Genomic DNA, 24,731 nt, shown 5'->3' on the forward strand with positions numbered 1-24,731 from the left:
GGACAGAGGGTGTTTTTATTCACAAACTGAAGGAACAAGCAGGTTATATATAGATATATTTGTGTGGATAACTTCATGAATATTCATGAGCCGGGCGGCCGCTCCGCCCAGCTAGAATGACGTGTGGCCGAGTCCCAGATGATAACACCTCCCACTGAGTCCCAAGCCAGGGAATAACAGAAAACTAAAAATATAGATATCTTAAGAACCGCTGAACCATTTTTAACCAGGTAAGGAGCGTTTTAATCAGGATCACCCGCACTACAAGCCTGTGTAACAGGTTTAGTGCGGGTGATTCTGATAACAGATTTCCTTTAACCCCTTAAGGACAATGGACGTACTCCTACGCCCCCATTTCCGAGTCCTTAAGGACCGAGGACGTAGGAGTACGTCCTGTCCTTTCCCGGCACCCTGCCGCTAGCCGGAGGGGAGCCGGTGCCCGATGTCTGCTGAAATCGTTCAGCAGGCATCGCGGCATATCGCCCAGGGGGGTCATTATGCCCCCCCCGTGTCGGCGATGGCCGCAGATCGCTGGACAATTCAGTCCAGCGATCTGCGGCGATTCCGGGTCAATCGGGTCTCCAGTGACCCGGTGACCCGGAATTACTGGCTGATCGGGGCCGTCAGAGACGGCCCCGAACAGCCAGAGCCTGCAGGGGTGAGGTGGCACTGGTGCCACCTCACGATCGCCCTGATTCGTCGGCCGGATTACCGGCCGACGAATCAGGGCGCCTGCTGCGGGTGTCACTCCCGCACCCGCTCCGCCCCTCTTCCGGAGGACGTGAGCGGGTGCGGGACGTGCACCCTGGGTGCTGGGGACCCCGATCCCCGGCGTTAATGTTGGGATCGGGGCCCCAGGAGCGGCGGCGGCGGGACTGACCTGTGCGGCGATCAGCAGCAGGAGGTGAGTGACAGCCTCCTGCTGTTGCTTAGCAACAGCTCCCAGCATGCAAAAAGGGCATGCTGGGAGCTGTAGTTATGCAACAGGAGGAGGCAGACCACCACAACTCCCAGCATGCACTTATGGGCATGCTGGGACTTATGGTTTTGCAACAGCTGGAGGCACATTCTTTCTATGGAAAAGTGTACCTTCAGCTGTTGTGTAACTACAACTCCCAGCTTGCACAAACAGCTTAAGGGCATGCTGGGAGTTGTAGTGGTGCATCTGCTGGTTGCATAACTACAACACCCAGCATGCCCTTCCGCTGTCCGTACATGCTGGGGGTTGTAGCTTTTGCAACAGCTGAAGGCACACTGGTTGCAAAACACTGAGTTTGTTGTCAAACTCGGTGTTTGACAACCTGTGTGTCTCCAGCTGTTGCAAAACTACAACTCCCAGCATGCACTGATAGACCGTACATGCTGGGAGTTGTAGTTTTGCAACAGCTGGATGTCCCCCCCCCCCCCCCCCCCCCAATGTGAATGTACAGGGTACACTCACATGGGCGGAGGATTACAGTAAGTATCCGGCTGCAAGTTTGAGCTGAGGCAAATTTTCTGCCGCTGCTCAAACTGCCAGCGAGAAACTACTGTGAACCCCCGCCCGTGCGACTGTACCCTAAAAACACTACACTACACTAACACACAATAAAATAAAAAGTAAAAAACACTACATATACACATACCCCTACACAGCCCCCCTCCCCTCCCCAATAAAAATGAAAAACGTCTGGTACGCCACTGTTTCCAAAACGGAGCCTCCAGCTGTTGCAAAACAACTACTCCCAGTATTACCAGATAGCCACTGACTGTCCAGGCATGCTGGGACTTTTACAACAGCTGGAGGCACCCTATTTGGGAATCACTGGCGTAGAATACCCCTATGTCCACCCCTATGCAATCCCTAATTTAGGCCTCAAATGCGCATGGCGCTCTCACTTTGGAGCCCTGTCGTATTTCAAGGCAACAGTTTAGGGTCACATATGGGGTATCGCCGTACTCGGAAGAAATTGTGTTACAAATTATGGGGGTATTTTCTGCTATTACCCTTTTTAAAAATCAAAAATTTTTGGGAAACCAACATTTTAGGTAAATTTTTTTTTTTTTTTTTTTTACATATGCAAAAGTCGTGAAACACCTGTAGGGTATTAAGGTTCACTTTACCCCTTTTTACGTTCCCCGAGGGGTCTGGTTTCCAAAATGGTATGCCATGTTTTTTTTTTTTTGCGGTTCTGGCACCATAGGGGCTTCCTAAATGCGGCATGCCCCCAGAGCAAAATTTGCTTTCAAAAAGCCAAATGTGACTCCTTCTCTTCTGAGACCTGTAGTGCGCCAGCAGAGCACTTTTCACCCCCATATGGGGTGTTTTCTGAATTGGGAGAAATTGGGCTTCAAATTTTGGGGGGTATTTTCTGCTATTATCCTTTTTAAAAATGTAACATTTTTGGGAAACCAAGCATTTTAGGTAAAACTTTTTTTTTTTTTTTTTTTACATATGCAAAAGTCGTGAATCACCTGTGGGGTATTAAGGTTCACTTTACCCCTTGTTACGTTCCCTGAGGGGTCTAGTTTCCAAAATGGTATGCCATGTGTTTTTTTTTTGCTGTCCTGGCACCATAGGGGCTTCCTAAAGGTGACATGCCCCCCAAAAACCATTTGACGCTCCTTCCCTTCTGAGCCCTCTACTGCGCCCGCCGAACAATTAACATAGACATATGAGGTATGTGCTTACTCGAGAGAAATTGGGTTTCAAATACAAGTAAAAATTTTCTCCATATTTTGGGTCTGCAAGAACATGCGAGTGTAAAAAATGAAGATTGTGAATTTTCTCCTTCACTTTTCTGCTATTCCTGTGTGAAACACCTAAAGGGTTAATACACTTATTGAATGTCATTTTGAATACTTTGGGGGGTGCAGTTTTTATAATGGGGTCATTTATGGGGTATTTCTAATATGAAGACCCTTCAAATCCACTTCAAACCTGAACTGGTCCATGAAAAATAGCGAATTTGAAAATTTTGTGAAAAATTTCCAAATTGCTGCTGAACTTTGAAGCCCTCTGGTGTCTTCCAAAAGTAAAAACTCATAAATTTTATGATGCAAACATAAAGTAGACATATTGTATATGTGAACCCAAAAATGTTTTATTTTGAATATCCATTTTCCTTACAAGCAGAGAGCTTCGAAGTTAGAAAAATTCAAAATTTTCATTTTTTTCATCAAATTTTGGGATTTTTCACCAAGAAAGGATGCAAGTTACCATAAAATTTTACCACTAAGTTAAAGTAGAATATGTCACGAAAAAACTATCTCGGAATCAGAATGATAACTAAAAGCATTCCAGAGTTATTAATGTTTAAAGTGACAGTGGTCAGAATTGCAAAAAACGCTCCGGTCCCTAAGGTATAAAATGGCCTGGTCCTTAAGGGGTTAAGCATTTGTCCTAAAGTAGTAAAGCAGAAAATAAAGTTGATAAAAAGGTAAAACAATCATGCCATGGAAAAACTATTCAGCTATGTGAATTGAGAAATTAATGAAGGTTATGACTCTAAATGTGACAAAGTAAAAAACCAAAACAAAAAACTCAAGGGGGTTAATCCTGAGACATTTGTCTGTTCATTATGTAATCTGCACCTACAATCTATTACCTCTTCACACAGGTACTTTCTGGTGTTGTCTGGCAGTCCTTAAACATTAGGATTAAATCATGTGATCCTGCTGGGGATTTCCAAACCACAAGAAGAAGTTAGAAGCAACAAAAACAAACTTTTTTTTTTTTTATTAACTGGCTCCAGAAAGTTAAACAGATTTGTAAATTACTTCTCTTAACCCCTTCCCGACCTATGACATACCTGTACGTCACGAGTGGCAAGGTGTTCCCGACCCATGACATATATGGTACGTCATGAACATTTTTGCCGCTACTCGCGGCATTCCCGCAGCGCCCGGTAAGATGGTGGCTATAACTGATAGCCAGCCATCTTACCATGAGACCACGGTGCGAGTCCCGATCACGGGGATCGGGACACACACACACACCACTCTGCTAAGTGTCCCTTACCCGTCCCCCAGCGTCACTTACCCGGCCATGCGGTGTCCCAAGCAGTCCCTGGCGAGCGGCATCCACCAGGCGGTCCCGGAGGTGGTGCGTCCCGGCAATGAGTTTCCAGCAGCAGGGCGGCATCTTCATTGGCAGCAGTGAGATCGCCGTAAAGCGATCTCACTGCTGCCTCTGGGAGTTTCAAAACTGCAACTCCCAGCATGCCCAGACAGCCTTTGGCTTTCTGTGCATGCTGGGAGTTGTAGTTTTGCAACATCTGGAGGTCCACAGTTTGGAGACCACTGTATAATGGTCTCCAATCTGTGCTCTTCCAGATGTTGCAAAACTACAAATCTCAGCATGCTCAGTCTGTCCATACATGCTGGGAGTTGTAGTTCGGCAACATCTGATCCTTCAGATATTGCCGAACTACAACTTCCAGCATGCCTGGGCAGTCTGGGCATGCTGGGAGTTTTAGTTTTGCAACAACTGGAGGCACACTAGTTGGGAAACATTGTCCGTTTCCTACCTCAGTGCCTCCAGCTGTTGCAATTGTTGCAAAACTATAACTCCCAGCATGCACTGACAGACCATGCATGCTGGGAGTTGTAGTTTTGCAACAGCTGGAGGAATACTGGTTTGGAAACACTAAGTTAAGTAATAAACTTTCAAGTGTTTTGCAACCAGTGTGATTTCAGCTGTTAGATAACTACAACCCCCAGCATGCACGGACAGCCAAAGGGCATGCTGGGAGTTGTAGCAGTATGCCTCTAGCTGTTGCATAACTACAAGTCCCAGCATGCCCTTCTGCTCTCACTGCATGCTGAGATTTGTAGTTTTTGCAACAGCTGAAGGCACACTGGTTGCGAAACACCAGTTTATCTAACTCCATGTTTCGCAACCAGTGTGCCTCCAGCTGTTGCAAAACTACAACTCCCAGCATGCACGGACAGCCAAAGGGCATGCTCGGAGTTGTAGTTTTGCAACAGCTGGATGTTTGCCCCCCCTTCCCCCCAATGTGAATGTACAAGGTACACTCACATGGGCGGAGGTTTACAGTGAGTGCTGCAAGTTTGAGATGGTGCAAATTTTGCGCTGAAGCTCAAACTCCCAGCGGCAAACTTGCTGTGAACCTCTGCCCATGTGACTGTACCCTAAAAACACTACACTACACTTACACTAACCTAAAATAAAAAACACTAGATATACACATATCCCTACACAGCCCCCCTCCCCTCCCCAATAAAAATGAAAAACGTCTGGTACGCTACTGTTTCCAAAACGGAGCCTCCAGCTGTGGCAAAACAACAACTCCCAGTATTGCCGGACAGCCATTGACTGTCCAGGCATGCTGGGAGTTTTGCAACAGCTGGAGGCACCCTGTTTGGGAATCACTGGCATAGAATACCCCTATGTCCACCCCTATGCAAATCCCTAATTCAGGCCTCAAATGCGCATGGCGCTCTCTCACTTTGGAGCCCTGTCTTATTTCAGGGCAACAGTTTTGGGACACATATGTGGTATCTCCGTAATCGGGAGAAATTGCCTTACAAATTTTGGGGGGCTTTTTCTTCTTTAACCCCTATGAAAAGGTGAAGTTGGGGTCTACACCAGCATGTTCGTGTATAAAAATTAAATTTTTTACACTGACATGCTGGTGTTGCCGCATACTTTTCATTTTCACAAGAGGTAAAAAGGGAAAAAAGACCCTCAAAATTTGTAATGCAATTTCTCCCGAGTATGGAGATACCCCATATGTGGGCGCAAAGTGCTCTGGGGATGCACAACAAAGCTCAGAAGGGAGAGTGCACCATGTACATTTGAGGGTGGCTGATTGTTACAGCGGATCTGACATAAACTCAAAACAATAAATATACATATGTGACCCCATTTTGGAAACTACACCCCTCATGGAATTTAATAAGGGGTGCAGTGAGAATTTACACCCCACTGGTGTACAACAGATTTTTGGAACAGTGGTCTGTGAAAATGAAAAATACAATTTTTCATTTGCACAGTCCACTGTTTCAAATATCTGTCAAACGCCAGTGGGGTGTAAATGCTCACTGTACCCCTTATTAAATTCCATGAGGGGTGTAGTTTCCAAAATGGGGTCACATGTGGGGGGGGGGGGTCCACTGTTCTGGCACCATAGGGGCTTCCTAAATGGGACATGCCCGCCAAAAACCCTTTCAGAAAAACTCACTCTCCAAAATCCCATTGTCGCTCCTTCCGTTCTGAGCCCTCTACTGCACCCGCCGAAGACTTTACATAAACATATGAGGTGTTTACTTGAGAGAAATTGGGTTACAAATTTTAGGGTGATTTCTCTCCTTTTACCCTTGTAAAAATTAAAAAATTGGGTCTACAAGAACATGAGAGTGTAAAAAATGAAGATTTTGAATTTTCTCCTTCACTTTGCTGCTATTCCTGTGAAACACCTAAAGGGTTAAAACACTTACTGAATGTCATTTTGAAGACTTTGGGGGGTGCAATTTTTATAATGGGGTCATTTATGGGGTATTTCTAATATTAAGACCCTTAAAATCCACTTCCAACCTGAACTGGTCCCTGAAAAAGTACAATTTTGAAAATCTTGACAAAAATTGGAAAATTGCTGCTGAACTTTGAAGCCCTCTGGTGTCTTCCAAAAGTAAAAGCACGTCAATTTTTTGATGCAAACAAAAAGTAGACATATTGTATATGAGAATCAATATGTAATTTATTTGGAATATCCATTTTCCTTACAAGCAGAGAGTTTCAAAGTTAGAAAAATGCAAAATTTTCATGAAATTTTTAGATTTTTTACCAAGAAAGGATGCAAATATCAGTGAAATTTTACCAATAACATAAAGTAGAATATGTCACGAAAAAATATTCTCGGAATCAGAATGATAAGTAAAAGCATCCCAGAGTTATTAATGTTTAAAGTAACAGTGGACAGATGTTCAAAAAATGCCCAGGTCCTGAAGGTGAAAATGGGCGGGGTCATGAAGGGGTTAAAAAATCTTAATCCTTTCAGTCCTTTTTAGCAGCTGTATGCTACAGAGGAAATTTGAATTTATTTTTTGTGTTGTCCACAGTGCTCTCTGCTGACACCTCTGTCTGTGTCAGGAACTCTCCAGAGCTAAAGAAAATCCTCATAGCAAACCTATGCTGCTCTGGACAGTTCCTGACACGGACAGAGGTGTCAGCACTGTGGACAACACAAAAAAGAAATTAAAAAATTTAAGAATTTCCTCTGTAGCATACAGCTGCTAAAAAGTACCAAAAGGATTAAGATTTTTTAATAGAAGTAATTTACAAATCTGTTTAACTTTCTGGCACCAGTTCAATAAAAAAAAAAAAAAAGTTTTACACCGGAGTACCCATTTAACCTGTTGGGGACCACGGGCGTATGGGTAAGACCTTGCGTCCTGGTACTTAAGGACCAAGGGCATATCTGTATGCCCGTGGGAATTTCAAAATCATTCAGCAGGCATCCCGTGCAAATGCCTGGGGGGGGGGGGGGGGGGGGGGCTGAGACCCCCATGTCAGCTGTCGCTGCGAATCGCCAATCAATTTAGATTGGCAAATCGCAGGGCAGGGGCGGGGGGGGGGGAATGTTCATTTCCCCCACTCTGCCCGCCCCTGAATGTCGGGGCAGAGCGGGGGAAGATGGCGGTGATGTGCGGGGCCGTTGCGGGGACAGGAGGTGCAGGCAAGGGGAGGCAGCGGCGGCGGTTTCCCAGATACTGCAGTGAAGATTGCCGTAAAGTGATCTTCCCTGCTGTATCTAGGAGTTTCAAAACTACAACTCCCAGCATGCCCAGACCGCCTTTGGCTGTCTGGGCATCCTGGGAGTCACAGTTTTGCAACATCTGGAGGGCCATAGTTTGGAGACCACTGTCCTTCCAGATGTTGCAAAACTACAACTCCCAGCATGGACAGTCTCAGCATGCTGGGAGTTGTAGTTTTGCAACATCTGGAAGGGCACTGTTTGGAGGCCACTATACAGTGGTATCCAAACTGTAGCCCTCCAGATGTCAATTCAAAGCATACCGAGACTGTCCAGGCATGCTGGGAGTTGTAGTTCGGCAACATCTGGCCCTTCAGATGTTGCCGAACTACAACTACCAGCATGCCTGAGCAGTCTGGGCATGCTTGGAGTTGAAGTCTTGCAACATCTGGAGGGCTACAGTTTGGAGACCACTACACAGTGGTCTTCAAACTGTTCTCCTCCAGTTGATGAATAACTACAACTCCCTACATGCCCTTCAGTGGTCTGGGCATGCTGGGAGTTGTAGTATTGCAACAACTGGAGGCGCACTGGCTGGGAAACATTGTGTTTCCTAATTCAGTGTTTCCCAACCTGTGTGCCTCCTGACAGACCATGCATGCTGGGAGTTGTAGTTTTGCAATAGCTGGAGGCACATGGGTTGGGAAACACTGAGTTTGGAAACAGACAGTGGTGCGGAAACACTGCAGTAGTCTGTTACCTAACTCAGTGTTTCCCAATCCCAACCAGTGTGCCTCTAGCTGTTGCATAACTACAACTCCCAGCATGCATGGTCTGTCAGTGCATGCTGGGAGTTGTAGTTTTGCCCCCCCCACACCCTCTCGTGAATGTACAAGATACATTCACACGGGCGGGGTTTACAGCAAGTTTCCCGCTTCAAGTTGGAGTGCGGCAAATTTTCTGCTGCAGAGGGAAACTCACTGTAAACCTCCGCCCGTGTGAATGTACCCTAAAAACACTATACTACCCCTAAATAAAGAGTAAAACACTACATATACACCCCTTTACACTGTCGCCACCCCCCCCCCCATCCAATAAAAATGTAAAAAGTCTTTTATGTCAGTTTTTCCAAAATGGAGCCTCCAGCTGTTGCAAAATAACAGCTCCCAGTATTGTCGGACAGCCATTGACTGTCCAGGCATGTTGGGAGCTTTGCAACAGCTGGAGGTACCCTGTTTGGGGAAAACTGACGTACACTATTTTTGGTGAAGGAGGCAAGTGTAACGCTTGCATCGGGGTACACTCCTATTAAAATCCCTAATTTAGGCCTCAAATGCACATGGTGCTCTCTCACTTCGGAGCACTGTCGTATTTCAAGGCAACAGTTTAGGGCCACACATGGGGTATCTCCGTACTCGGGAGAAATTGCGCTACAAATTTTGGGGGGCTTTTTCTCCTTTTACTCCTTATTAAAAGGTAAAGTTGGGGTCTACACCAGCATGTTAGTGTAAAAAATGTTTTACTCTATGGTGTTGCCCCATTCTTTTCATTTTCATAAGAGGTAAAAGAAAATAAAGACCCCCAAAATTTGTAACACAATTTCTCCCAGGTATGGAAATACCCCATATGTGGGCATAAAATGCGGGCGCACAAGGTTCAGGACTGAGAGCGCACTATGTACATTTGAGGCCTAAACTGGTGATTTGCACAGGGGTGGCTGCTGGTTCGAGCGGTTCTGACATAAAAGCAAAATAAATAAATACCCACATGTGACCCCATTTTGGAAACTGCACCCCACACGGAACGTAACAAGGGGTACAAGTAGGCCTTAACACCCCACAGGCGACTGACAGATTTTTGGAACAGTGGTCCGTGAAAATGAAGAATGTAATTTTTCATTTACTCAGCCCACTGTTACAAAGATCTGTCAAACGCCAGTGGGGTGTAAATGCTCACTGCACCCCTTGTTACGTTCCTTGAGGGGTGTAGTTTCCCAAATAGTATACCATGTGGGGTGTTTTTCGCTGTTCTGGCACCATGAGGGCTACCTAAATTAAACATGCCCCGCAAAAACCATTTCAGCAAAATTCGCTGTCCAAAAGCCCAATGTCGCTCCTTCCCTTCTGAGCCCTCTAGTGCACCCGCAGATAACTTTATATCGACATATGAGGTATTTCTTTACTCGAGAGAAATGGTGTTTTAAATTTTGGGGGACATTTTCACCTATTACCCCTTGTAAAAATGAAAAATTTGGGTTAACATCAGCATTTTTGTGAAAAAAAATTACATTTTTCATTTTCACGTCCAACTTTATAGAAAATTCGTCAAACACCTGTGGGGTGTTAAGGCTCACTGTACCACTTGTTACGTTCCTGGAAGGGTGTAGTTTTACAAATAGTATACCATGTCGGGTGTTTTTCGCTGTTCTAGCACCATAGGGGCTTCCTAAATGCGACATGACCCCCAAAATCCCATTGTCGCTCCTTCTCTTCTGTCTTCTGAGCCCTCTAGTGCACCCACATAGCACTTTACATATACACATGAGGTATTTCCTTACTCGAGAGAAATTGGGTTACATATTTTGGGGGACTTTATCTCCTTTTACCCCTTGTAAAAATAATAAATATGGGTCTACAAGAACATGTTAGTGTAAAAAAATTAAGGTTTTGAATTTTCGCCTCCACTTTGCTGCTATTCCTGTGAAACACCTAAAGGGTTAACAAACTTTCTGAATGTCATTTTGAATACGTTGGAGGGGAGCAGTTTCTATAATGGGGTATTTCTAACATAAAGACACTCAAATTCACTTCAAAACTGAACTGGTCCCTGAAAAAGTCAGATTTTGAAATTTACTTGAAAAATTGGAAAATTGCTGCTGAACTTTGAAGCCCTCTGATATCTTCAAAAAGTAAAAACATGTCAACTTTATGATGCAAATATAAAATAGACATAGCGTATATGTGAATCAATATATAATTTATTTGGTATGTCTATTTTCCTTACAAGCAGAGAGCTTGAAATGTAAAAAAAAAATATGCAAAATTTTAAAATTTTTCATGAAATTTTTGAATTTTTCACCAAGAAATGAAGTATCGACGGAAATGTACCACTTACATAAAGTTGAATATGTCACAAAAAACAATCTCTGAATCAAATTCATAAAGTACAAGTATCCCAGAGTTATTAATGCTTAACCCCTTAAGGACCAGGCCCATTTTGTCCTTAAGGACCAGACCAATTTTATTTTTGCATTTTCGTTTTTTCCTCCTCGCCTTCTAAAAAGCATAATTCTTCAGGGGTGTGGAATTTTTATAAAATACTACTTGTCCACGGGACTAAAATGGAGCAAAATCTACTTGTCCCTCATGACCATCCACTTGTCCGGGCCAATTTTCGCTTTTACACTCTGATTTTTTCCTCCTCGCCCTATAATAGCCGTAACTACCTACTATAATGATACCTTTAAATTTTCCAATAACATTCTCCAAACCAAAAAATATATATTAGGTGAAGTGAAATTGAAATAGTAAAAGATAATTTTGCAGATTTGGTGGTTTTTCTTTCCTGCGCCATTTACCTTGTGGTCAGATAACATGTTAGTTTTATACTTTAGGCGCCTGATTACAGCAATACAAGATTTGTATCGTTTACGTCATGTTTTACTAATTCTGGACATTTTCAAATTTTTTTAATTGCCATTTTTTAACCCCTGTAGCTTTATTTTTTTTCCGCATACCAGGCTGTATGAGGGCTAATTTTTTGCGCCATAATCTGTTTTTTTGTATCGGTACCATTTTGGTATTGATCTGACTTTTTAATCGCTTTTTAACTTTTTTTTCTGGGGTATTATAAAAATTGCAAATCTGTGGTTTGGTATTTTTTTTACATTTACCGTACGGGATATATAATGTTATAGTTTAATAGGTTTAATAGTTTTTATATAGGAAAAGGGGGTGATTTGAACTTTTAACATGGAAGGGGTTAATGCAGCGGTCTTCAAACTGTGGCCCTCCAGATGTTGCAAAACTACAACTCCCAGCATGCCTGGACAGCCAACGGCTGTCCTGGCATGCTGGGAATTGTAGTTTTGTAACATCTGGAGGGCCACAGTTTGAAGACCACTGGGTTAATGTGTGTCTTTCAAACTTTTATTAAAACTTTTTTTTTTTTTTTTTTTTTTAACACTTAATTACACTTATATGAGGAATCATTAGATTCCTCAGACAGATGAATAGAGTTCTATTGAACTCTATTAATCTGTGTGCTCTGTGATCCACTGATAGAACCTGGTCCAGCCAGGCTCTATCAATGACAGAGCTGGGACTGCAGGGAACCCTCCTGCTACCTCTATAGTGGATCACCCCCCGGGATCGCGCTGCGGGGGGGGGGGCAATCCACCCCACTAGCCCACCAGGGAGCATTCACATGTCCCTTTAAACGCCGCTGTCGGCTATGACAGCGGCGATCTAAAGGGGTTAATAGCAAGCCGCATGCTGGCTATTAGCGGCGGCCCCCGGCTACTGAGAAAAGCCGGGGGCTGCAGAGTATGGAGCGGGCAGGACTCCTGAGCCCGCTCTATACATACTGCAGAGCGCCGCATGCATCTCCCCGTGCAGACGTGCCTCCTCCCCTCAGCTCTCCGAAGCTACAGCTGGGGGGAGTGAAGGCAGAGGATGCAGGTCTGCACGGGGAGCAAGAAGCCACGCCCCCTCATCTCCCCCCCCCCCCCCCCCGCACGTCTGCAGAGCAGGGGAGAGAAGACAAATACACAGCTTCTCATCTCCCCTGCTCTGCTTCGGAGGACACAGGTTTTTACAGCCGGGGGCTGCAGAGTATGGAGCGGGCAGGAGTCGGCAGCCCGCTCCATACAGACTGCAGAGGTCCGGGCGACTTGTCAGGTCCGGCCCTGCTTGCCCGAAGCCAGGCTAAGGGCCGGCCAAATTCACCTGCCCGGCACCCAGAACTGCTTGTCCCAGGCGTCGGGCGATAGGAATTCCACATCCCTGCTCTTTTAGATTTCCATCCACAGACCCATATGAGGGCTTGTTTTTTGCGTCACCAATTGTACTTTGTAATTACATCACTTATTTTACCATAAAATTTACGGCGCAACCAAACAAATATTATTTATGTGGGAAAATTGAAAAGAAAACCGCAATTTAGCTAATTTTGGAAGCTTTTGTTTTCACGCTGTACACTTTATGGTAAAAACAACATATTTTTTTTATTCTGTGGGTTAATGCAATTAAAATGATACCCATGATATATGCTTTTCTATAATTGTGCCTCTTAAAAAAAAATCTCAAACTATTTTAACAAAATTACTATGTTTGAAATTGCCCTATTTTGACCACCTATAACTTTCTCATTTTTCTGTATATGGGGCGGTATGAGGGCAAATATTTTGTGCCATGATCTGTAGTTTATATCACTTTTACCTAGGTTTTACTTTTTATAAATTGTTTATTAATTTTTTATAAATTTTCTTGGGAATATAATGTAACAAAAAAGCATCAATTTTGGACTTTTTTTATTTTGTAATGTTTACGCCGTTCAACAATATATTTTAATAGTTCAGACTTTTGCGCACGCCACGATATCAAATATCTGTATTCATTTATTTATTTTTTACGCTTTTTTGGGGTTAAAATGGGAAAAACTGACGTTTTATCTTTATATTGGGGGAGATGATTTTTTTTTTTTTTTTTTTTTTTTTTTTTTTTTACACTTTAATAGTCACCATAGGGGACTATTTATAGCAAACATTTGATTCCTAATACTGTTCAGTGCTATGCACTGATCAGTATTATCGGTGATCTTCTGCTCTGGTCTGCTCAATATCAGAGCAGAAGACCCCGGGAGACAGCCGGAGCCAGGTGAGGGGACCTCCGGCTGCCATGCTGGATGATAGTATCCCCGCGGCAGCGCTGCCCCCTCCCATAGGCTTGCATTGAGGGGCAAAGCGTGACGTCACGCGGGGTGGAGGCGTGACGTCACATGCCGCCTGCCCCGTGGTCGCCGATAATCAGACCGGGAGCGAACATGTCCTCCGGGGACTGATTGTAACTGGGGTCCTGCGTGCAAGATCACAGGAGTCCCCAGCGGCGGGACCCCTGCAATCAGGCATCTTATCCCCTATCCTTTGGATAGGGGATAAGATGTCTAAGTGCCGGAGTACCCCTTTAAGGGGGTGAAAAAGGCACTGTCATGAAAATTTTTTTTTGATATGTTGTAGTACTTAAGTACTACAACATATCTCTAATATACTTTTATTAAAAAAAAAATGCTTTTAAAACATTTTAAAAGCAATTTGAAATTCAGCCACTAGGGGTCACCCTCCTGGCCGTCACTGCAAAATTCCGACTGATTCCGTCAGGGTATCAGTCGAAATTTTGCGCAGGCGCAGGTGCATCCAGGGCTGCGCATCGGCTCGGCCCTGCTGCAAGGTGCGGGGGGTGTTTGGGTGTTACTCACCGAGTGGCAGGAAAAGGGTCCCCCGCACCCGTCCCTCCCGCATCGGCTCCCGGCTCACTTCTTCCCCCATGAAGCTCCTGTACTGGGGGCCTCCAGTTGTTTTACCACTACAATTCCCAGCATGCCCCGACAGCCAATAGATGTCAGGGCATGCTGGGATTTGTAGTGGTGAAACAGCTGGAGGCACCCTGTTAGGAGAACTAAGGGCGGAAATAGCCCCCCCCCCCCAGCAGGCATCAGTGACGTGGTGCCTGCTGGGGAAGTCTGCCTGGTAGTGAGCACACTACCAGGCAGACTAAATGCCATTTTTAAAATAGTAAGAAAATAAAAAATAAAGACAGGGAGGGTGTTAGGGATAGAAGGCCAATAGGCAGGGACAGAAAGAAAAAAAAAAAAAAAAAAAAAAAAAAACATGATGATGGGAGCTACCCTTTAAGCTAGAAGCATGACACTTTGTTTTTCGGCTAACAATTAGAGATAAAAAACACAAAGTTTGTATGAATTAACCCCTTTCCGCAGAACGCCTAGTATACCCGGCGCTGCGGCACAGGAGGATTATGAAGCGAGCTCAGGAGCTGAGCTCGCATCATACCCGCACAGTCCTGGCTGCAATCAGCAGCCAGGACCTGTGGCTAATGCCGGACATTGCCGTTCCGGCAGATGTCTGGCATTAATTCTTTAGACGCGGCGATCAAAGTTTAAAGAATTCGGGTTGTTTGGATGCCCGTAGACTTTACCCAGGGCGGCCTCATTACTATAGGATCGTAAAAAGTAGATCTATGTTACCCCAAATTTAACGCGAGCAAAGCCGCTGGCAAAAGCTAGTACTACATAAGACATTGTTTCTCAAGTGCGGTCCTCAAGACCCCCCAACAGGTCACATTTTCAGGATTTCCTTAGTCTTTTACAGGTGATATAATTATGGTCAGTGAATCAGGAATCACCACAGTTATCACCTGTGAAAGACTAAGGAAATCCTGAAAACATGACAGGGGAGATCAAATCCTGTGCAAAGGAAAAGTTGCCCATACCAACCAATCAAATTGCTTCTTTCATTTTGCAGAGGCCTTGTTAATAATGAAAGAAGCAATCTTAATAGTTGCTATGGGCAACTTTTCCTCCGGACAAGCTTTGATAAATCTCCCCTGACCTGTTGGTGGTCTCGAGGACCGCGGTTGAGAAACATTGACTTAAAGAAGAAGTATCATGGACCAAGTTACAAATTTTTTTTAATATCATGTGAAAGTGCATCAGCTCATCATTCTGACAATCTGCTCCTCATGTATGTCACCCTCTCCCTTCTCCTGCAATCCCCTCTGAAAGATCGGTACTTCCTGGTCCATGGAGGTCCCTGACTTCCTGTCTCCCATAATGCCTTTCAGTTCATCACAGAAGTAGCCCAGCCTAGACCAGTGCTTCCTAACCAGGGTGCCTCCAGCTGTTGTGAAACTACAACTCCCAGCATGCCTGGGAGTTTTAGTTTTGCAACAGCTGAAGGCACCCTGGTTGGGATACACTGACCTAGACACTGATCACTTTCCTAACAGCAGGCTCAGTGTTTCCCCTCCCCCTGCTTCTATTCTCAGGACATCGTTCTTTCAGACTGACCTGCTGTCAGATTGTAATCAGTGCAGGGGAAAGCAGGGATCTCCCCTCCCCCTCTGCTTCTTCTTGGGACATTGGGACATTGTTCTTGCTGTTATAAACACTGAGCTGGCTGTCAGATGCTTCCCTGCCGAGGAGATGAAGACACGTGCTCAGCTAACTGGGGCTTCTATGATTGGCTGAAGCTGCACATGGGAGGTTCCCTTGCCGTGCACAGAGCTGGCTAAGCTGCAGAACTATGGGAAATTGTGACATCACGGCCCCCAGCATAATGCAGCTCAATGGGGGGGTCGCAAGTCATCAGAACAGGGAGCTGCTGAACTTCCTCTCTGAACAAAGAAGCTAGAAAAACAGGTTTTATATACAAGATGGGTGAAGTCAGTGATTTACAAAGTGATATAACTTTTGCTTCTGCATTTAAAACACAATACTTTTTCTACATGGGACTTCTCCTTTAAGGGTTTGTCCAAGACTAGAAAAATGCTGCATCTTTTTTGCGAAAACAGCACCATTCCTGTCTACATGTTGGCCGGCATTTATCATTGTGTTTACCCTTTTTTTTTCTGTCTATATTTGGCACAAGTGTCCCTTTTTTTCACCTTTTTTGCGCCTTTTGGTTTACACATTTCTGCTGATTTTCAGTTGTAATCCACTGATTTTGGCAGTACACATGATATGGATGGATTTTAAGAACTGTGCCTTTTTTGAAAAAAAGCACAAACATGGTGGAAAGTCACTGAAAAGTCTCTGAACTCCACCTGCCCAGACTTAGCTTTTTGGTGTATGTGAAGAGTAACATTTCAGAAAATGTGACCTGCACAAAATGTATCAAATGGTCTGCAACCATTTAATAAATTTGGTGCTCCTACACATTACAGCACACAAAAGAAGGTGTTGAAAAATGCTTCACTTACACCTACAATGATGAACGCCCCCAGTTGTGTGTAGTACTGCAGCTCAGGGCCATTCACTTCAATGGAAAAGAGCTGTAATACCAGAGAATCTGTGGACAGGAATGGCGCTGTTTTTGCAAGAAGGAAGAAGCAATTTTCTAATCATGGACAACCCCTTAAAAGGGATCTAAATACGGATTTCCATCGACTGATAAAATAAAGGGGCTACAATACCCATTTGGAGGAGCTGTACAAGTCCTTTAAAGGGGTACTCCGGTGCTTACACATCTTATCCGCTATCCAAAGGATAGGGGATAAGATGCCTGATCGCGGGAGTCCAACAGCTGGGGACGCCCGCGATCATGCACGCGGCACCCCGTTTGTAATCAGTCCGCCTCCGCCCCGTGTGACGTCACGCTCCGCCCCTCAATGCAAGCCTACGGGAGGGGGCGTAATAGCTATCACGCCCCCTCCCGTAGGCTTGCATTGAGGGGCGGAGCGTGACGTCACACGGGGGCGGAGGCGTGACGTCACACGCCGCCTGCCCTGCGGTTGACCGTAATCAGACCCGGAGCGAACACGCTCCGGGGACTGATTACAAACAGGGTGCCGCATGCATGATCACGGGCATCCCCAGCTGCGGGACTCCCGCAATCAGGCATCTTATCCCCTATCCTTTGGATAGGGGATAAGATGTGTAAGCACCGGAGTACCCCTTTAATCATTGCATAATGTTAAAGCATTACTGTCAGCTTTTGATGGGTCACACAGACACGTCAAAAGTTTTAATTGGTCTCAGTGCTGAGGCCCCCACCGATTACTAGATATATCTAGGAGAAGTGTGCAGCTGTGCGCTTCACTCTCACTTCACTGCTTGATCTTTGGAGTCTGGGATTGAGCGGTGAGCCGGAAATTGAAGTGCACATCTGCACATTTCCCGGAGCTATATCTAGTGATCAGTTGGAATCTCACCAATCAAACATGTCTGCGCAACAGGTCAAATGTTTTTAAGGTGACAGTGACGCTTTAAGGGTCACACACAATGAACCAGCAGCATATCTGACGCAGTGTATTTCAGCTTTGAAATACATTGCAAATGTGAGTTCCTGCAAAATCTAGGGCACTTAAAGGGGTACTCCGTTCACTCATTGTACCAGTAAAAGCCTATTTTACTGTAGCAGGGAACTGTATAAACAAATGTTCTCTTACAGACAGGAATTTTCCTATAATCTATAGCAGCTAAGAGAAGTTCTATCCAGTTAGAATTACAGAATAAGGGGCAGTTTTATTAAAGAAAACTATATGGGCCCCTTGCTCTGTTACAGTTTAGTAGAGAGAACTACCTAACACATATCAATCTGACGGTAATAGTAAGCTATGATATTCACAAACTCAGTTCCTTTCTCATAAGAAACCAGTGATCGATGATTCTGCCGCTTGACTGCTCATGCCTGGATCTCAGGCACTGAGCAGTCATTCGGCGATAGGACAGCGAGGAGGCAGGTAGGGGCCCTCCCGCTGTCCTGTAAGCTGTTCGGGATGCCGTGATTTGCCGCGGCTATCCCGAACAGCCCACTGAGCTAACCGGCATGCTTTCAGTTTCACTTTAGACGCGGCGTTCAACTTTGAATGTGCTTTCAGCGATGAAGGACCGAGGCACACTGAATCCTATCTCTGGCCTAAGCAGTAGTCAGGCACTTCGTTACACATCAATATTTCAAGACAGTGTTAATTGTTATTTTAACATCACCCAGGCAGGCTGCCATTTTTTTAGTTTATAAATAACTTGAGACAACTACATTAGACCAGTATTTTCCAACCAAGGTGCCTTCAGCTGTGGCAAAACCAAAACTACAACTCTTTGGCTATCCAGGGATGCTGGGAGTTGTAGTTTTGCCACAGATGGAGGCACCCTGGTTGGGAAACACTGCATTAGACCAATTCCTTGCATGAGATATACACAAATGAATACAGGAGAGTGCACACATGCCACTAGCAGTTTCTATTAAAATATAATATTACAGGTTATGGATACAACATTTATGTGGATAGAACGTTGATCCAGGGATTTATTCTGATTGCCATATTGGATTTAGGAAGGATTTTCCCCAGCTTGTATTGGGCAACTGGCATCAGCCTCAAAAGGTTTTTTTTTTGCCTTTCTCTGGATTTTGAGGTTAAACTTGATAGACTCGTCTTTTCTTTAACCTTATAAAATACAGTGGTCCTTCAAGTTACAATATTAACCCCTTAAGGACCAAGCGTTTTTCTGTTTTTACACTTTCGTTTTTTCCTCCTCACCTTTTAAAAATCATAACCCTTTCAATTTTGCACCTAAAAATCCATATGATGGCTTATTTTTTGCGCCACCAATTCTACTTGCGCCACCAATTCTAAAAAATCTACGGTGAAACGTTAAAAAAAAATCATTGTGCGACAAAATTTAAGAAAAAACGCCATTTTGTATATTTTGGTGGCTTCTGTTTCTGCGCCGTACATTTTTTGGTAAAAATGACACCTTATCTTTATTCTGTAGGTGCATACGATTAAAATTATCCCCTACTTACCGTATATACTCGAGTATAAGCCGACCCGAGTATAAGCCGAGACCCCTAATTTCAACCCAAAATCCCAGGAAAAGTTATTGACTCGAGTCTAAGCCTAGGGTGGGAAATACATCATCCCCCCTGTCATCATCCAGACCCCCGTCATTAACATCATCATCACCGCCTGTCATCATCCCACCCCCCTTCATCATCATCCCACACACCCCCCTTCATCATCCCACACACACCCCCACATCCGGTCCTGCAGGACTGTCCGGTGAGGAGGTGGTCCGGTGGGATAGTGGTTCCGGGCTGCTATCTTCACCGGGGGCGCCTCTTCTCCACGCTTCCGGCCCGGAATAGAGGCGTTGCCTTGACAATGACGCAGAAGTACGTTGGCAATGAACGTACCTCTGCGTCGTTGTCAAGGCAACGTGACTATTCTGGGGCCGGGCCCGAAGCGCTTAGAAGAGGCCTCCCCGGTGAAGATAGCAGCCCGGAACCACTATCCCACCGGACCACCTCCTCTCCGGACAGTCCTGCGGCACCGGACCAGCGCCGAGCGGAGGTGAGTACTGTACAGAACAAAGGGGGGTGAGAGGGGGCTGGATGATGTCGAAGGCCGCAGTGGTATTCAACCTGCGGACCTCCGGAGGTTTCAAAACTACAACTCCCAGCAAGTCCGGACAGCCGATGGCTGCCCGGGCTTGCTGGGAGTTGTAGTTTTGAAACCTCTGGAGGTCCGCAGGTTGAAGACCACTGCGGGTGGAGAGTTCACTCGAGTATAAGCCGAGGGGGGCGTTTTCAGCACGAAAAATCGTGCTGAAAAACTCTGCTTATACTCGAGTATATACGGTATACAGGTTTGATTTTGTCACACTTTTGGAAAAAATCATAACTTCATGCAGGAAAAAATATACATTTAAAATTATAATCTTCTGACCCCTATAACTTTTTTATTTTTCCGCGTACAGGGCGGTACGAGGACTACTTTTTTGTGCCGTGATCGGAAGTCTTAAACGGTACCATTTTTGTTTTGATCGGCCTTTTTGATCGCATTTTATTCCTTTTTTTTAATGGTATGAAAAGTGACCAAAAATACGCTATTTTGGACTTTGTTTTTTTTTCGCGCGTACACCATTGACTAGAGATGAGCGAACTTACAGTTAATTCGATTCGTCACGAACTTCTCGGCTCGGCAGTTCATGACTTTTCCTGCATAAATAAGTTCTGCTTTCAGGTGCTCCCGTGGGCTGGAAAAGGTGGATACAGTACTAGGAGACTCTTTCCTAGGACTGTATCCACCTTTTCCAGCCCACCGGAGCACCGGAAAGCTGAACTAATTTATGCAGGAAAAGTCAGCAACCGCCGAGCTGAGAAGTTCGTGACGAATCAAATTTACCGTAAGTTCGCTCATCTCTACCATTGACCCTGCGGTTTAATTTACAATATATTTTTTATAGTTCGGACATTTACGCACGCTGCGTTATCATATATGTTTATTTTTATTAGGTTTATATATTTTTATATGGAATTTGGGAAAAAGGGGGTGATTTAAACTTTTAATAAGGAAGGGGTTAGTGTGTTTTTAAACTTTTTCTTTTTACACTTTTAGTTCCCTTAGGGGATTTTTAGGAGGAATCATTGGTGTGCTCCGCGCTCGAATGATAAAGCCTGGCCCTGCCAGACTGTATCATTCAGAGAGCCGGAGCCGACACAGAAGGATAGGTAAGCTCTCAGGCTACCTCAGCAGCGGATCGCCCCACTGCGATCGCACTGCGTGGGGGTGACCCACCCTACTGGACCACCAGGGACTGAACACAGGCACCTTTAGACGCTGCTGTCAACTTTGACAGGGTCGATCTAAAGGGTTAATATCCGGCCGCGGCGATCGCCGCATGTCGGTTATTAACGCCGGCCCCCAGCTACAGGAATCAGCTGGGGGCCGGCCGGTATGACACGGGCTCGAGTCAGGAGCCCACATCATACACGGTTAAGGGCCACTGGACGTGTATACACGTCCATGGTCTTTAAGAGGTTAATCGGTTCCAGGATGATCATTGTATGTTGAGATCATAACTCTATGGAAACCTGGTAATTGGTTCTGAAGCCACCACAATGTCATCCAAAAGTAGGAAAAAATGAGGATTAAACAAAAATAAGTAGATAAAAAATATAGAAAAAGCAAGTCCTTACATATAAAAGTAAGAAAGAGCTGCTGGGAGCTGTAATCACTGTCTATGTAGATGACAGAAGCTTCTTCAGGTCCTGTACAGTACACACAATGTCCTAAAAAAGTAACATGTAGCCGCCCCCACCTGGAGCAGCTAACCCTGGCACAGGTAAAGAGTAGTACACAACATGTAATATCTCCCTGTATTTTAGGGGGCGCTACCAGACAGCCAGTCAGTGCATGCACTTCAGTAATACAGGTGTTTTACCAGTGAATGCCCATTCTGATTGGTCAGTTCTACCAGCCATTGACATGTTTTGCAGATCTGGACTGTCCTTAGCATTATATGTTGAGTCTGGTTTCAAGTTACAATGGTCCAGAGAAGAAAATATGAAAATATTGTTTGTTGAGGTCATTGTAAGTTAAGGGATCACTGTATGTAACTATGCATCTAACTATCACCTTTAGAGATGAACGAACTTACAGTAAATTCGATTTGTCACGAACTTCTCGGCTCGGCGGTCGCTGACTTTTCCTGCATAAATAAGTTTAGCTTTCAGGTGCTCCCGTGGGCTGGAAAAGGTGGATACAGTCCTAGGAAAGAGTCCCCTAGGACTGTATCCACCTTTTCCAGCCCACAGGAGCACATGAAAGCTGAACTGATTTATGCAGGAAAAGTCAGCAACCGCCGAGCCGAGAAGTTTGTGACGAATCGAATTTACTGCAAGTTCGCTCATCTCTAATTGCCTTATAACTATCTCATTAAAAAGTATGACCGCAAATACATCCTATATCAGTGGTCTTCAACCTGCGGACCTCCAGATGGTGCAAAACTACAACTCCCAGCATGCCCGGACAGCCAACGGCTGTCCGGGCATGCTGGGAGTTGTAGTTTTGCAACATCTGGAGGTCCACAGGTTGGAGACCACTGCCCTATATCGTGCATTCTAAACAAGTCACAAGACTATGGTAACCCATCACAAATTATGTCAGCTTACAGGACCTGCTGGCTAGTTTACCACAAAGTTTGGTGTTTTGCATTTAAGGACTATTGTGACCAAACCATTGGCTATCATGGCATAATAGGAGCTGTAGTTTCTCAACTGCTGGAGAGCCACAGGATGGGGAACACTGCTGAGTACAATAGAAAGTGAGTGTCAGGTGACTGGCGCCATCAGGTCACAGGGCCAAATATCTGCTACTGAAACCCAGTGCTGGGACTAAGGTACTACTAAACATGTGACAGACCTTAGGCTGGGGTCACACTATGTTTTTGCCATATTGTTTTCAATCCGTTTTTCTAAAGAAAACCGTATGTTAAAAAAAGGATGGAACAGTATGGAAAAAAGTAAGGCTGGGTTCACACTACGTTTTGTCCCATACGGGAGCGCATACGGCAGGGGGGAGCTAAAAGCTCGCGCTCCCGTATGTGACCATATGCGCTCCCGTATGTCATTCATTTCAATGAGCCGACCGGAGTGAAACGTTCGGTCCGGTCGGCTCATTTTTGCGCCGTATGCGCTTTTACAACCGGACCTAAAACTGTGGTCAACCACGGTTTTAGGTCCGGTTGTAAAAGCGCATACGGCGCAAAAATGAGCCGACCGGACCGAACGTTTCATTCCGGTCGGCTCATTGAAATGAATGACATACGGGAGCGCATACGGTGACATACGGGAGCGCGAGCTTTTAGCTCCCCCCTGCCGTATGCGCTCCCGTATGGGACAAAACGTAGTGTGAACCCAGCCTAAGTCGTATGCGTTTTTAAAAGTGCATACAGTTCCGTCAGTTTTTATAGAAAAAAAACCCATACGTTTTTGAAAATGTTGTCCATTTTTAGTGGGAGGGGTCTTGGGTGGGGACTTTAGGATTCAAATGCGCATGTGCAAAGTAAAAACGTATGTTTTTCCCGTATGGAACCGTGTACATGTGCGTTTCCCATTGACGTCCATGTTAAAAAAAACTTATGCGGTTGCAGTACGGTTTTTAACCGGAGACAAAATCGTGGTCAACCACAGTTTTGACTCCGGTTTAAAAACCGTACTGCAACCGCATACGTTTTTTTTAACATGGACGTCAATGGGAAACGCACATGTATACGGTTCCATACGGGGAAAACGTATACATTTTTACTTTGCACATGCGCATTTGAATCCTAAAGTCCCCACCCAAGACCCCTCCCATTAAAAATGGACAAAATTTTCAAAAACGTATGGGTTTTTTTTCTATAAAAACTGACGGAACTGTATGCACTTTTAAAAACAGTATACTGTTTAAAAACGCATACGGCTTACTTTTTTCCATACTGTTCCATCCGGGTTTTTTTGCCATACGGTTTTCTTTCGAAAAACGGATTGAAAACAGTATGGCAAAAACGTAGTGTGAACCCTTATGGGGATCTGCTGCACCTGCCCACGTCTAAGGATGCCCTAAACACCTACACAATAAAGGGGACGTTCACGTTTTAAGGAGGGGCTTCCCTGGAGAACACAGCCCAGGAAGTAAATAGCAGCAGCATGGCATGACTGCTCACGTCTGCTGAGGGTGGTAGTCCCTGGCATGGAGCACATGACTGTGAGACCCCACAGCCAGCACCACCAGACTAATGCCACGTCCCTAGCACGTGTAAGGACCTGCTCCCACCCACCCGGGTGACCCCGGCACTCACCACTCATTGTGCCCGGTTTGTGGCACTCCGAGATAAATAACACCAGTGACAGGAGACCGGAAAGTGCAGCTCCGCCCCGGATAGTAAATCCCATACACAAGCACAGGAATACAGGACGGGCGGAACGTTCCAACGATATAAAAGGGTATGCGGAACCAGCTGACAGACTGTTGTGAGAGCGAATATACTTGACAATGTGAGCGAAATGAAAAAAAACAAGATGATTTTTAAATTAAACGCATACTAGAAAAACGATATTGGAAAAAAAAAAGCAGCTTTTGTAAGTGTAACGATATGATAGTTGTTTATCCCCCCCCCCTTCTAAGAAAATAGTATCTTCCATGTAGGATGGGCATGGTCCGGGCGTGTCACGTGATACACACGCCATGTGACAGACCTAAAAAAAAAAAGCCCCTGGTTGTCCTGGCAACATTTCAACCAATCGTTAGTAAGGACAGGTGTGCTGGGCGGAGCCAAGACACCCGGTTATTTGGTTTCGCACGTCTAACAGATGAGACCTGTGCCCACAGTCCTGCTGAGGGGAGTCAGGATGATGGTGCGTGTGCTGAGCGGGAAAAAACTGCGTGTGCAGTACTCCACTGGAAAACATGTGTTTGTTATTAAATCAATTGGTGCCAGAAAATTTAACAGATTTGTAAATTAATAGAGTAAAGT

General features: G+C 45.0%; 1 protein-coding gene across 9 annotated transcripts in view; it reads right to left on the reverse strand.

Annotated features, from left to right (window-relative positions):
- Positions 1–24,190, reverse strand: part of SNX29 (sorting nexin 29) — an 819,108-nt gene extending 794,918 nt beyond the window's left edge. For 7 of the 9 annotated variants that reach the window (XR_008847045.1, XM_056534825.1, XM_056534821.1 and 4 more), the window contains exon 1: positions 24,057–24,190. Coding sequence is in view for 7 of the 9 variants with exons in the window: in XM_056534825.1 (XP_056390800.1) it covers positions 24,057–24,150 (94 nt within the window). In the remaining 2 variants the exon portion in view is untranslated. The remainder of the gene's footprint in view (positions 1–24,056) is intronic. The other 2 variants (XM_056534824.1, XM_056534823.1) reach the window with 2 other exon arrangements.
- Positions 24,191–24,731: the final 541 nt, after the last annotated feature.

The sequence above is a fragment of the Hyla sarda genome, chromosome 8 (genome assembly GCF_029499605.1).
Source record: "Hyla sarda isolate aHylSar1 chromosome 8, aHylSar1.hap1, whole genome shotgun sequence".
NCBI lineage: Eukaryota > Metazoa > Chordata > Amphibia > Anura > Hylidae > Hyla > Hyla sarda.